General features: G+C 48.4%; 1 protein-coding gene across 3 annotated transcripts in view; it reads left to right on the top strand.

The window, feature by feature from the left end:
• The window catches only part of LOC137563207 (transient receptor potential cation channel subfamily M member 7-like), a 267,700-nt gene that overhangs the window by 235,514 nt on the left and 17,142 nt on the right, over nt 1-15,044 (top strand). For all 3 annotated transcript variants that reach the window (XM_068275389.1, XM_068275388.1, XM_068275390.1), the window contains 2 exons: nt 4,099-4,304; nt 5,510-5,561. In XM_068275389.1, coding sequence (XP_068131490.1) covers nt 4,099-4,304; nt 5,510-5,561 — 258 coding nt within the window. The remainder of the gene's footprint in view (nt 1-4,098; nt 4,305-5,509; nt 5,562-15,044) is intronic.

The raw sequence follows: 15,044 nt of genomic DNA, 5'->3' as shown, positions 1-15,044 counted from the left end.
CACACTGTGGGAGCCTTGTTGCATTGTGAGAAATAACAGCTTTTTCCAACTGCCAAAAAAGCAAGCAGTAGCTACTTCCACTGACATCACCTGCCAGCAGTAAAAATGTCACCATATTATAAATGTCAGAATGTAATGCAAATGCTGACTAAATAATTTATACATAGTTATTGTAAAAATGAAGCACTTTTGTTCATTATGTTATTTTCCCTGAAGTTCCTTTTTAAGCTCCCATAGACCCTAATACCAACTATTGCCCAGTTAAGTATGTTGTTTGGAAGTTAATACCACAGGAAGAGTTAGTATATGAATATTTAAAGACCGGAAAGGACATTTTGATATATAGGAACAATACGATCTTCCCCAGGAAATATTGCAAGTAGACTGGCTCAGTTGTCTGTGTTTGTATCTATGACTATGAAGTGGAAGAGGGGATAAGCTGGGAATAAGTAGCAGACACTACTAGTGACTCATATATTCAGAGAAAATAAATAGTGACAAGTACAGGTTTTCCTATTCGTCTGGTTGATATTTGCCCTGAACACCCGTTAGCCGGACATTATCTCCTGAACCCAAAGACATGAGACGATCTTTAAAAACAGCCAGATTGAGTGGCTATCAGAGCTGGTCCTTCCATAGGATCTAACTGGGTAGTTTTCCAGGGCATACATTTAAAAAAGTTACAAGCTAATTTAGGCACGACGTGAAATAACAATATTACTAACAATAATGGTAAAAACAATTTAAGTGTAGGGTTAAATAACAATAGCAATAACAAAACAGTAAATAACAATTTAATTGCGGTATCACATTATTGGCCAATTTACCAATAATGTACAACCTAACTATAACCTAACATCTCCCTACTCTCACACAGAACTGTCCCCTGGTGGTGCCTAACTCTAAGACCCCCCTGGTGGTGCCTAACCCTAAGACCCCCCTGCTGATGCCTAACCCTAAGACCCCCCTGCTGGTGCCTAACCCTAAGACCCCTGCCTGGTGGTGCCTAACCCTATGTCCCCCCTGGTGGTGCCTAACCCTAAGACCCCCCTGGTGGTGCCTAACCCTAAGACCCCCCTGGTGGTGCCTAACCCTAAGACCCCCCTGGTGGTGCCTAACCCTAAGACCCTGCCTGCTGGTGCCTAACCCTAAGACCCCTGCCTGCTGGTGCCTAACCCTAAGACCCCTGCCTGGTGGTGCCTAACCCTATGTCCCCCCTGGTGGTGCCTAACCCTAAAAACCCCCTGGTGGTGCCTAACCCTAAGACCCCCTGGTGGTGCCTGACCCTAAGACCCCCCCTGGTGGTGCCTGACCCTAAGTCCCTCCTGGTGGTACCTGACCCTAAGTCCCCCCTGGTGGTACCTGACCCTAAGTCCCCCCTGGTGGTACCTGACCCTAAGTCCCCCCTGGTGGTACCTGACCCTAAGTCCCCCCTGGTGGTACCTGACCCTAAGTCCCCCCTGGTGGTACCTGACCCTAAGTCCCCCCTGGTGGTACCTGACCCTAAGTCCCCCCTGGTGGTACCTGACCCTAAGTCCCCCCTGGTGGTACCTGACCCTAAGTCCCCCCTGGTGGTACCTGACCCTAAGTCCCCCCTGGTGGTACCTGACCCTAAGTCCCCCCTGGTGGTACCTGACCCTAAGTCCCCCCTGGTGGTACCTGACCCTAAGTCCCCCCTGGTGGTACCTGACCCTAAGTCCCCCCTGGTGGTACCTGACCCTAAGTCCCCCCTGGTGGTACCTGACCCTAAGTCCCCCCTGGTGGTACCTGACCCTAAGTCCCCCCTGGTGGTACCTGACCCTAAGTCCCCCCTGGTGGTACCTGACCCTAAGTCCCCCCTGGTGGTGCCTGACCCTAAGACACCCCTGGTGGTGCCTGACCCTAAGACCCCCCTGGTGGTGCCTGACCCTAAGTCCCCCCTGGTGGTACCTGACCCTAAGTCCCCCCTGGTGGTGCCTGACCCTAAGTCCCCCCTGGTGGTGCCTGACCCTAAGACACCCCTGGTGGTGCCTGACCCTAAGACCCCCCTGGTGGTGCCTAACCCTAAAAAACCCTGGTGGTGCCTAACCCTAAGACCCCCTGGTGGTGCCTAACCCTAAGACCCCCCCCCCCTGTTGATGCCTAATCCTAAGTCCCCCTAGTGGTGCCTAACCTTAACACCCCCCGATCCCCGCTAATAATAATGCAATAAATTTTAATTGAATCGCAGGAGCCTAAATAGCGTAACGGCTAACAATAATACATTACATAACAATTAAATTGCAGCCGCCCGCCAAAATAGCGTAATGACTATCTATATTACAATAAATAACAATCGTGCCCATTTTTGGCCGCAACTTTTTTAACTGATCCTTTGCCCTGGGCCCCAAGCTCATTGGGGGCCCCACAAGTCAGGGTCTTTAGAGGTCACAAATTTACTGTAAGTACAGTATGAAAATGTAAGGGGTCCTATGTTAATTTTTGTCTGCTCTCTGTGGCCAAAACGACCACCATTTTCCCTGAAACTGTCCCTGGTGGCTACTATCTCATGTTTATGGGTAAAATTAGATTCTTTAAGACTGCCAAATTTCTGCTGTTGAGCATGGTACAAGTTTGGATTGGCATGCTTAGTAGGGAGATAGTAGATAACATGTTAGACTGTTTTGCACACAGAGTACGTTTTTTTCCGCTGATCTGATGTGGAGACAGAAAAAGAGTTCAACTCAGTGTACTTATAGATTAAAGAGAAACCGTAACCAAGAATTAAACTTCCTCCCAGCTGATACCCCCTTTCCCATGAGAAATGTATTCCTTTTCACAAATGGATCATCAGGGGGCTCTGTATGGCTGATATTGTGGTGAATTCCCTCCCACAGTGTGATGTCAGGAGTGACATCACACTGTGGGAGCCTTGTTGCATTGAGGGAAGTTACAGCTGTTTACAGCTGTTTCTAACTGCCAAAAAAGCAAGCAACATCTCCATCCAGTGACATCATCTGCCAGCAGTAAAAATGTTGCCATGTGATGCATGTTAGAATGTAAATCAGGGAGAGGAAAGCTTTTACAATGGGCAAACACTGACTAAATCATTTATACATAATTATTGTAAAAAACGGAGAACACTTTTTTATTACATAATTTTCACTGGAGTTTACCAAAAGATAGTAGTAAGGAAAGGGAAAACCAAGACACTGCAAAGTGAGAAGTTAAAAAATATAAGATAGGTCAAGAAATGATTGATAATATCCATGTAATTCATTCATGTTTATCCACAGTGAGCTTGTAGGTCATCATCTTTACTGTTAACATGCATTAAAAAAAAACCCAGCAAGCACCAACTGCTCTTATCCATAAACACACCCACTAACAACGTGATATGCCAAAAGTTATATATAGCCTCTCAGCTTCCATTTCAGTTATAGTGCGCATGCACAGGGGACGCAGGCGGCAGAGAGGACACACCAACACAGGGACTTTATTATATAGGATATCCACAGAGGGAGGTACAGCTTGCTTGGTAGTTGGCAACAGCTATTATTTCCCACAATGCAATGAGGTTCTCATACAGGAAACTGTCAGTAACATGGCCCTGACATCACACTGTGGGAGGGGTTTCACCACAATATCAGCCATACAGATGTTCCTGATGCACTATTAGAGAAAAGGTAAAGATTTCTTGTGGGAAAGGGGGTATCTGTTACTAAATGGGATGAAGTACAATCCTGGGTTAAAGTTCCTCTTTAAAATACCTTACAATGAGGTCCTGATTAATGATGCAATGTATTTTCATTATTTATTTTACACACTTTTTTAATATATAGGTATGCCATCCCCTGTATGTATAGTATAAGCTATTACACGGTGAGGTATATAATTATAGTAAAGCAGCTAGAATCTATGCTGGTCACTGGTTGAGTACCTGTCTACCTTCTCCGCTGCTTCTAGAGACTCTTCACACTCATTATTATCTATCTGCTCAGTGATAACATCTGTAAACACCATATATGGAAAATAGACTGTTGCCAAGTAATCTGTGCAATTTCATCATTAGTAGTAGATACCATTATATGCTGAAATAGAAGCAAAAACAGCCACAACATATATATTTTTCCATGACAGATTTTTGGAAGTGTTCCTGCTGTATTGTCACTCCGCTGGACAGTGGTTCACCATTGAAGAATACATGTCTGGAAGGTTTAGAAAATACAATAACAACACAGGCAATGAAACTGTCCCTACGAATAAGCTAGAGAAGACGATGCTTGCCTTCAGTCACTGGACCTATGAGTACACAAGAGGGGAATTTCTAGTCCTGGATTTGCAAGGTATTTGTTTTATCTTCATGTATGGTCCACCAGCTTACCTCTGCTTCAGACAGCTCAACAAACTGAAAGTGTCACCACATCATTCTACTTCCTGTGGTACCCAAGGTGAATCTATTGCAAAAAATGAAATACCTACCTATCCTCCTGGAGACCACTGTTGTCCCGCAAGAACCCCTGGAACATACTGACAACAGCTTGTCGGATATGTTATTGTGGCCATGGTCTCTGCTGTGTACAAGTACAGTCATACTGGCCTTGATTCTTGGGTGCAGCATGGTTGCGCTCATGCACAGCGGGATGCATGGTAGTGAACTTCAAGAGGGTGCAGGGCAGCAGTGGTGGTCAGAAGGAGGACACTGGAAGTCTCTGGAGGATCACTTTTCATAGGTAAGTATTTGGGATTTTTTTGCATTGAGTTTGCTAAAATTGCTAAACTGAAAAAGAAAACAAAAAAATAATAAAACTCCCGGAAAATTGATAATATGTTTAGATACTAACACTGTTAAATATTTTTTTTCTGATTTAACAGCAAAGTGCATCACACTTTTAATATAAGTAGATAAACTATCAGTTTGAACAATTTCCCCAAAAAATCCATAGTAGACAGGACATATGTATGTATTACATAAAAATAAATAATAAAAATGATTTAATTTAAAACTGAAATTGTATACCACAAAACACGGACACTTGTAAACATCGTAGTCAGAGAGGATGTGAATGTGGCAGGAAATTATATGCCATAGGTGTGACCTTAATACCTTTCATATCAGAAGGCATAAATTATATACTATAGGTGTGTTCTTAATACCTTTCATATCAGAAGGCAGTACGAAACAACTCATTCCACACTATATGGGCTGAAATAAGTGCCAAAACAGACAGTTCCTTCCCTGCTGTTCCTGTTTGCTGTTTACCTATGCTGAGCAAAATCCACTGCTGCTATGCGGATAAGACACTGGAATTCAGTTAAGGCTGCTCTCTGAGTCTGAAAAAAGATGCATCCATCTATTCTGAAATGTTTTTTTTTTACTGTGCCTTTAAAAAATGAACCATAAATTTACGGTAGTGAACCTTTAAATATTTTAAAGCAAACTGTTGAACATAGTTGCATAATCTAGAATTAAAGGTCATTGAATTGTGACACAAAAAAGCGCTATGTTAATAATAATGTCATTATATAACACATTTTTTGTTTGTTTAAGGTGTTGGGGAAAATTTGACAGATCCATCAGTTATTAAAGCTGGAGAACGCAGGTGAGATTTAAGTCTTTTAGCAAAAATGTGCGCTGCTATAGCTAAGCTCAATGGCATAATAACAATAACATTTTTATAGCGCTTTTCTCCCATAGGACTCAAAGCGCTTAGGCTCTCTCAGATTCAGTAATTGAGAATAGGATGAAATATTAAAACAACAAAAATTATATTTTTGCAAATGCCAAACTAAATAGGTGGATTTTCAGTCTGGATTTAAACATGTCCAGAGATTGAGCTGTCCTGATCTGCTGAGGTAAGGAGTTCCTTAATGTAGGAGCGCCATGACAGAAGGCTCTGGGACCAAAAGTTTCAGGTGGACTCTGGGTATGACTAGATTATTAGAACCTGTGGATCTGAGATTGCAGGGATTGCTACGCAGCTGCAACATTTCTTTCATCTATCCAGGGCCCAGATTATGTAGTGCAGTGCCAGACAGAGGCGAGAGAGGCTCCAGCCTCAGGGCGCAGTGTAGGAGGGGGCGCACAACTCACTCAGCTATCATTCCCCTACTGTGTTTGAAGCAGAGAGAAATAAGAAAAGGGGATACATGGCAGTAACTGCAAGCCAGATAACTAGAGATTAAGGTGTTGGGGGGGGGGGGGGGGGGTAGGGGTTGATTTAGGGGGCACCTCTTAGTCTAATAGCAATCAGTGTGTGACAGCTGGGGTGGTAGGGATGGAAGGGTGCACTTTGGTGTCTCAGCCTTGGGTGCTGGAGGACCCTGTCCCAGCCCTGATGTAGTGATATAAATGTCAGTAGGCCGATCTTGAATAGGATCCTCCATTTTATAGGTAGCCAGTGAAGGGAGTGCAGGTGTTATGTGGCAGTGACGAGGTTGGTTAGTTAACAGACTGGCGGCAGCATTCTGTATCAACTGTAGGCGATACAAGTCCTTTTTTGGAAGGCCGATGTAGAAAGCATTACAATAGTCCAGTCGGGTTGAAATAAAGGCATGAACTAAGGTTGGCAGATGTGCTGGGGGAATGAGGTGCTTGAGTTCTGTGATGTTCTTCAGGTGAAACTAGTATGATTTCACTACAGCAGAGATGCGAGTTCTGAAGTTTAAATCTCCATTAATTAGAACACTCAGGCATGGGCGTCCGCAGAAAATTTTCCAGGGGGGGGGGCAAAAAGTGGGGAGCAAAAAGTAGCGTAGCGCGCCGCGCCAAAAAATGGGTGTGGTCATGAACCAGAATGTGGGTGTGGTCGTGGGTGGAGACAAGTTTACATGAACTAAGCAATGGTGGGACATTAGATTAGGACAGTGGTGGCGAACCTTTTGGAGGTCGAGTGTCCAAACTGCAAAGTCACTTTACTATCACAAAGTGCCAACAGCAATTTAAACTACATACAAACGTTTTAACTCATACATGAACATTATGGAAAATTAAGTTGAAAATAAACTGTGAAGATAAACAATTTCATCCATCGTACTCCTGAAAAAATTATTCATTTTTTTTAGAACCTCCCAGTTTCATTTTCGGTTTTAAAAAGCGGAAAAAGTAGGTTTAATGCCATTGTCTCATATGATGATGATTCAGCTTTTTACATAGTCTCGCAGTTAGCAATCATGTGACCCCCAACAAGACAAATTCAGCAATCATGAGCCCCCCCCCCATCAAGACAAATTCAGCAATCATGAGGCCCCCAACATGACCAACTCAGCAATCATGAGGCCCCCAACAAGACAAATTCAGCAATCATGAGGCCCCCAACAAGACAAATTCAGCAATCTTGAGGCCCCCAACAAATCATGAGGCCCCCAACAAGACAAAGTCAGTAACCATGAGGCCCGCAACAAGACAAATTCAGCAGTCATGAGGCACATAAATAGACAGCTTTTCACATAAATAGGCAGAATGCCCCCTTAATATGTAGACACCTCTCACCTGGCAGCAGTTCCCCAAAATACACTCAATCTGACAGCAGTGGTTCCCCAAAAATAGGTAGCCCCAAGTCTATAGGTGTCCCCAGAATAGGTGGCCAGCGGTATAGATGTCCCCAGAACTGGTAGCCAGGGGTAGAGATGTCCCCAGAACAGGTAGCCAGGGGTATATGTGCCCAGTATATGTAGTCAGGGGTATATGTACCCAGTATATGTAGGCAGGGGTATATGTGCCCAGTATATGTAGGCAGGGGTATATGTCCCCAGTATATGTAGGCAGGGGTATATGTCCCCAGTATATGTAGGCAGGGGTATATGTCCCAGTATATGTAGGCAGGGGTATATGTCCCAGTATATGTAGCCAGGGGGATATGTCCCAGTATATGTAGCCAGGGGGATATGTCCCAGTATATGTAGGCAGGGGGATATGTCCCAGTATACGTAGGCAGGGGTATATGTCCCAGTATATGTAGGCAGGGGTATATGTCCCAGTATATGTAGGCAGGGGTATATGTCCCAGTATATGTAGCCAGGGGGATATGTCCCAGTATATGTAGCCAGGGGGATATGTCCCAGTATATGTAGCCAGGGGGATATGTCCCAGTATATGTAGGCAGGGGTATATGTCCCCAGAAAAAGTAGCCAGGGGGATATGTCCCAGTATATGTAGGCAGGGGTATATGTCCCAGTATATGTAGGCAGGGGTATATGTCCCAGTATATGTAGGCAGGGGGTATATGTCCCAGTATATGTAGCCAGGGGGATATGTCCCAGTATGTGTAGCCAGGGGAATATGTCCCAGTATATGTAGGCAGGGGTATATGTCCCAGTATATGTAGGCAGGGGTATATGTCCCAGTATATGTAGGCAGGGGTATATGTCCCAGTATTTGTAGCCAGGGGGATATGTCCCAGTATATGTAGCCAGGGGGATATGTTCCAGTATATGTAGGCAGGGGGTATATGTCCCAGTATATGTAGGCAGGGGGTATATGTCCCAGTATATGTAGCCAGGGGGATATGTCCCAGTATATGTAGGCAGGGGTATATGTCCCAGTATATGTAGCCAGGGGTATATGTCCCAGTATATGTAGCCAGGGGGATATGTCCCAGTATATGTAGCCAGGGGGATATGTCCCAGTATATGTAGGCAGGGGTATATGTCCCAGTAAATGTAGGCAGGGGTATATGTCCCAGTATATGTATCCAGGGGGATATGTCCCAGTATATGTAGGCAGGGGTATATGTCCCAGTATATGTAGGCAGGGGTATATGTCCCAGTATATGTAGCCAGGGGGATATGTCCCAGTATATGTAGCCAGGGGGATATGTCCCAGTATATGTAGGCAGGGGGTATATGTCCCAGTATATGTAGGCAGGGGGTATATGTCCCAGTATATGTAGGCAGGGGGTATATGTCCCAGTATATGTAGCCAGGGGGATATGTCCCAGTATATGTAGGCAGGGGTATATGTCCCAGTATATGTAGGCAGGGGTATATGTCCCAGTATATGTAGCCAGGGGGATATGGCCCAGTATATGTAGCCAGGGGGATATGTCCCAGTATATGTAGGCAGGGGTATATGTCCCCAGAAAAAGTGGCCATGTGTGCCCCAGCAGAAGGGGAGCAGCGCAGAGAAGAGGGAGAGCTATGGGCACTCACCTTAGGGGGCTCTCCCTCCCTCTCTCGCTCTCCCCTCCGGAGTCCGGAATGAAGTTTGCAGCGGCTGGGCAGCGGGCGGAACTTACCTCCTCTCGTCGCACGCGCCGGATGGATTAGCCGCTACTCTGGTCTGATCCAGACCAGAGTGCGGTACCAGAACTTCCGGCGCAGGAGCGAGACAAGGTAAGTTCCGCCCGCTGCCCAGCCGCTGCACACTTCATTCCGGAGGGGACAGCGAGGGAGAGAGAGCCCCCTAAGGTGAGGGAAGGGGGGGGGGAGACGTCCGCCCTTCCCCACTGTGCCCATAGCTCTCTCTCTTCTCTGCGCTGCTCCCCTCCTGCTGGCTGCACGGGCACGCGGCCAGGGGGGGGGGGGGGGGGCAGCGTCGGCCAGGCACGGGCAGATGCCCGGTTTTGCTGTATGTGCGGACGCCCATGCACTCAGGCTATGCACATACTCAGAGCTGTGTAGATCTGTGCCTCCTATTCCCAGTGGTGAAGACTACAAGTGAAGTTGTTTTGTTGTCATGTGCTGCCCTCCGATCAGAAGGACTTTTTTATGCAGACAGTTTTATCTGCATTTAGTCTCAGCCAGTTGTCACTCATCCATTGCTGTAGTTCAGCTAAGCAGGCATTTATAGTTGGAGTTGGGTCTGTCACACCAGGCTTGATGGAAAGATATAGTTGGGTGTCATCAGCATAGCAGTGGTCTGTCAGGCCATGTTTTTGGATTCGTTTTTCAAGCGGTAACATGTAAATTGTGAAAAGCAGGGGAGAAAGGACTGAGCCCTGGGGCACCCCACACTTAAAGGAGTTATCAGGCTAAATTACACTAAATGAGCTTTACTCACCTGGGGATTTCTCCAGCCCCTTGCAGCCGACTGTCCCACGATGACCGCTCCGCTCCCCGCCACTGTCCCAGTCTTCGTTCTCGGTATGCAGGCCGACTGCTGGGTCGGCCTTACTGTGGCTTTGCGAAGCGCCACTGTCAATCATAGCCATGTGGGCCGCAGCGATATGCGCAGGCGCAGAACTGCTGTGCCTGCACAGATCGCCGCGGCCCATGTGGCTACGATTGACAGCGGCGCTTTGCGCAGCCACCGTAAGGCCGACCCCGCGGTCGGCCTGCATACCGAGAACGGAGACCAGGACAGCGGCAGGGAGCGGAGCGGTCGGTGTGGGATAGTCGGCTGCAAGGGGCTGGAGAAAGCCCCAGGTGAGTAAAGCTCATTTAGTGTAATTTAGCCTGATAACTCCTTTAAGTGGTACATAGGTGGAAGGAAGGGCCCCATAGACACTTTTTGGGTTCTGCCACTCAAGAAGGATTGAAATCACTGGAGAACTATGCCATCAATGCCGCAGTATTCCTATAGCCTACTTATCAACATGTCATGGTCAACTGTATCAAATGCTGCAGAAAGGTCTAGCAGCAGTATAAGAATGGAGCACTCTCACAGTCTCTTGCCATGAGCAGGTGGTGGCAAATTTAGATGAGGGCAGTTTCAGTGCTGTGATGTTTCCTGAAGCCAGACTGGAATGGGTCATAAATGTTGTTTTGTAAGATTTTGGCTTCTAGCTGGAGGTATACGACTTTATCAATTACCTTCCCCAGAAAGGGAAGGCTAGAGAAAGGTCTGTAGCTAGTCATTGCATCTGAGTCCAGAGAAAGTTTTTTGAGGAGAGGTTCAAATGTCTCAAAATGAGTTACACCTAAAGTATGTGGGAAGCTGTATTCTTATTATTGTATTTTAAAAAGTTAGGTAGATGCTACTTTATGATATTAGCCACTTATTTTTGGCCACAGTATTTTGCGCATAGCAACAGAATACATAACCAGACTCTGTATAGCCTGGTGCAGCGATGTCGCCCAAGGGATCAGGGCCCGATCCCTGAAGGGCAACCACACAACAGGTGGTTGTGGACAGATAAGCTATTGGTTTGGTCACATGCCCGGAAGGGACACCAGAGGGATAGTCCACGCTCCAGCTGAGTACAGAGGTGGTAAGAACTGTCTAGGCACGCTGTATGCCAATTAGAGATGTCGCGAACCTCAGTTTTTCGGTTCGCGAACCTTCGCGGAAGGTTTGGTTCACGTAAAAGTTTGCGAACTGCAATAGACTTCAATAGGGAGGCGAACTTTGAAAAATAGAAAAAAATTATGCTGGCCACAAAAGTGATGGAAAAGATGTTTTAAGGGGTCTAACACCTGGAAGGGGGCATGGCGGAGTGGGATACATGCCAAAAGTCCCGGGGAAAAATCTGGATTTGACGCAAAGCAGCGTTTTAAGGGCAGAAATCACATTGAATGCTAAATTGCAGGCCTAAAGTGCTTTCAAACATCTTGCATGGGTATACATCAATCAGGGAGTGTAATTAGAGTTCTGCTTCACACTGACACACCAAACTCACTGTGTAACGCACCGCAAACAGCTGTTTGCATAGTGACGGCCGTGCTGGACTGGTGCGCACCATGGCCAGAGTGTAGGCCGTGGCGTTTTTCAAGCCCATATGGTCGCCGGGCTGTGGTAGCTCAATGATAGAACAACAGTGACTGTCCAGCTGATCAAATTTGGTCTGACCACAATGAAGCAACGATCTTATTATCTTTTGTGTGCCACCCCCACCCGAGACACTCAAATAGCCGGCAGTCATTGCTTCATTGTGATACGCAAGCCCCTTCACCGCGGCAAGGTAATGATCATGATGGGGGATGGGCACATGTACATGCCTTTTGTTTTTTTGTTGCAGCCGCCCGCAGTGCAGCCAGAAAAATTAGGCAGGCATGTACACGCACCAGAAAAAATAGTGTAGCGGCTGCTGCTAGCAGCGGCCTTCAAAATTCAGGAATCCGCCTAGAGTCCTGGACCCTGTTGGTGGTGGTGGAGAAGGCAGTCAAGCGGCCTGCAGGCAGAGATGCTGTGTGTGGGGACTGACTTAGTCTTCGGTCGTGCAGTAGCCCTCCATGATCCATTCCTCATTCATTTTGATAAAGGTCAGGTACTGAACACTGTCGTGACTTAGGCGACTTCTCTTCTCAGTAACTATGCCTCCAGCTGCACTGAAGGTCCTTTCTGACAGGACGCTTGCGGCAGGGCAAGAGAGAAGTTGTATGGCAAATTGGGACAGCTCTGGCCACAGGTCAAGCCTGCGCAACCAGTAGTCCAAGGGTTAATTGTCGCTTTTCGCAGTGTCTACATCTACACTCAAGGACAGGTAGTCGGCTACCTGCCGGTCCAGGCGTTGGTGGAGGGTGGATCCGGAAGGACTATGGCGAGGAGTTGGACTAAAGAACGTCCGCATGTCCGACATCACCCTGAGATCGCTGGAGCGTCCTGTCCTTGCCTGCGTGGACTTGGGAGGAGGAGGGTTACTGCCAGTGGTACCTTGATTGCGTTGTGCAGCCACATTACCCTTAACCACTTGAGGACCCACCCTTTACCCCCCCCTTAAGGACCAGCGCTGTGTTGAGTGATCTGTGCTGGGTGGGCTCTGCAGCCCCCAGCACAGATCATGTAGCAGGCAGAGAGATCAGATCACCCCCCTTTTTTCCCCACTAGGGGGATGATGTGCTGGGGGGGTCCGATCTCTCCTGCCTGCATGTTGCTGGCGGGGGGGGGCACCTCAAAGCCCTCCTCCGTGGCGAAATTCCCCCCTCCCTCTCCTACCTGCTCCCCCCCGGAGATCAGGGCTGCACAGGACGCTATCCGTCCTGTGCAGCCAGTGACAGGACGTCCCCTGTCACATGGCGGCGATCCCCGGCCGCTGATTGGCCGGGGATCGCCGATCTGCCTTACGGCGCTGCTGCGCAGCAGTGCCGTACAATGTAAACAAAGCGGATTATTTCCGCTTGTGTTTACATTTAGCCTGCGAGCCGCCCCCCGTCAGGCTGCTTCCTGATTAATCAGCCTGCAGCTGGCGACGCAATACTGCGTCGCTGGTCCTGCAGCTGCCACTTTGCCGACGCGCGGTATGAGTGCGCGGTCGGCAAGTGGTTAAACGCATTGTAAAGCATCATCGACAGCTTGTTCTGCAAGTGCTGCATCCTTTCCGCCTTGTGTTGAGTTGGTAACAGGTCCGCCACTTTGTGCCTGTACCGAGGGTCTAGTAGCGTGTCCTCCGTGACGGGATGCAACTCCTCTTTCTCCCCCCAACCACGAACAATACCACGGGAACGTGGAGCAGCAGAAGCCCCCTGTGACGGCTGCTGCGGTTCTGCTTCTTCCGCCGCCTCTTCCTCCTCCACAGAAACACCTTCCTCATCATCACCATCATCAGAGTCTGACTCCTCTCCTTCCTCATGACTCCTCTTCTTCCTCCTCCTCCTCCCCCCCCTCTGTGCTGCCGCAGGTGTTGTGGAAACATCGGGTTCGGGTGTAAATGGCTCCCACGACTCCTGCTGCCGTAACTCTTCTTGTTTACGCTCCTCCACAGCTGTATTCACCACTCTACGCACGGCACGCTCCAGGAAGTAGGCATAGGGGATCAAGTCGCTGATGGTGCCCTCATCGCGACTCACCAGTTTGGTCACCTCCTCAAAGGGCTCCATGACCCTGCATGCATTTCGCATCAGTGTCCAGTTGTTGGGCCACAACATCCCCATCCTCCCAGATTGTATCCTTGTACTGTAATGATACAGGTACTGGGTGACGGCTTTCTCCTGGTCTAGCAGGCGAGAGAACATCAGCAGGGTGGAATTCCAGCGAGTCGGGCTATCGCAAATCAGGCGTCTCACCGGCAAGTTGTTTCTACGCTGAATGTCCGCAAAGCGTGCCATGGCCTTGTAAGAGCGCCTGAAATGCCCACACAACTTCCTGGCCTGCTTCAGGACGTCCTCTAAGCCTGGGTACTTGGACACAAATCTTTGCACAACCAGATTCAGCACATGTGCCATGCAGGGTATGTGTGTCAGCTTTCCCAAATTCAACGCAGCAATGAGATTGCTGCCGTTGTCACAAACCACGTTGCCGATCTCAAGCTTGTGCGGGGTCAGCCATTGCTCCACCTGTTTGTTAAGAGCAGCCAGGAGAGCTGCTCCAGTGTGACTCTCCGCTTTCAGACAAGACATGTCTAACACTGCGTGACACCGTCATACCTGGCATGCAGCATAGGCCCTGGGGTGCTGGGGCTGTGTAGCTGGAGAGGAGATCGCGGCACCAGCCGAGGAGGAGGAGGATGACGACAGCGAAGCGGTGGTAGCAGGTGGAGAGGAGGTGGCTGGAGGCCTGCCTGCAAGCCGTGGAGGTGTGACAAGTCGGTCCGCTGCGCAGCCACGTACTCCCTGCTTGCTGCCATTGGTCACCAGGTTGACCCAATGGGCTGTGTATGTAATGTAGTGGCCCTGCCCGTGCTTGGCAAACCAGGCATCCGTGGTCAGGTGGACCCTTGACCCAACGCTGTGTGCCAGAGATGACACCACTTGCCTCTCAACTGCACGGTACAGTTTGGGTATGGCCTTTTGTGAAAAATAATTGCGGCCTGCTATCTTCCACTGCGGTGTACCAATGGCCACAAACTTACGGAAAGCCTCCGACTCCACCAGCTTGTATGGTAATAGCTGGCGAGCTAATAGTTCCGCCACGCCAGCTGTCAGACGCCGGGCAAGAGGGTGACTGGCAGACATTTGCTTCTTACGCTCAAATACTTCCTTCATGGACAGCTGGGTACTGCTGTGGGCAGAGGAGAAGGAACCGCTGAAGGGAAGAGGCGGTGTGGAGGAGGGTGGCTGTGAAGGTGCAAGGGAGAAAGTGAATGAAGACGATGCACCTGAAGGAGGAAGAGGAGAAGTAGGGTGGCTTGTCTTTTGAGGGGTGCTGCTTTTCCTCAGGTGTTCTTGCCATAGCTGTTTGTGCCTTCTCTCCAGGTGCCTTCGTAAGGCACTTGTCCCTACGTGAGAGTTGGCCTTTCCACGGCTCAATTTTTGCTGGCAGAGACAACAGA

Source organism: Hyperolius riggenbachi, chromosome 3, assembly GCF_040937935.1.
Source record: "Hyperolius riggenbachi isolate aHypRig1 chromosome 3, aHypRig1.pri, whole genome shotgun sequence".
In the NCBI taxonomy this organism is placed as follows: Eukaryota; Metazoa; Chordata; class Amphibia; order Anura; family Hyperoliidae; genus Hyperolius; species Hyperolius riggenbachi.
The sequence above is the reverse complement of the archived record's forward strand: the minus strand, read 5'-3'. Positions and strand labels throughout refer to the sequence as shown.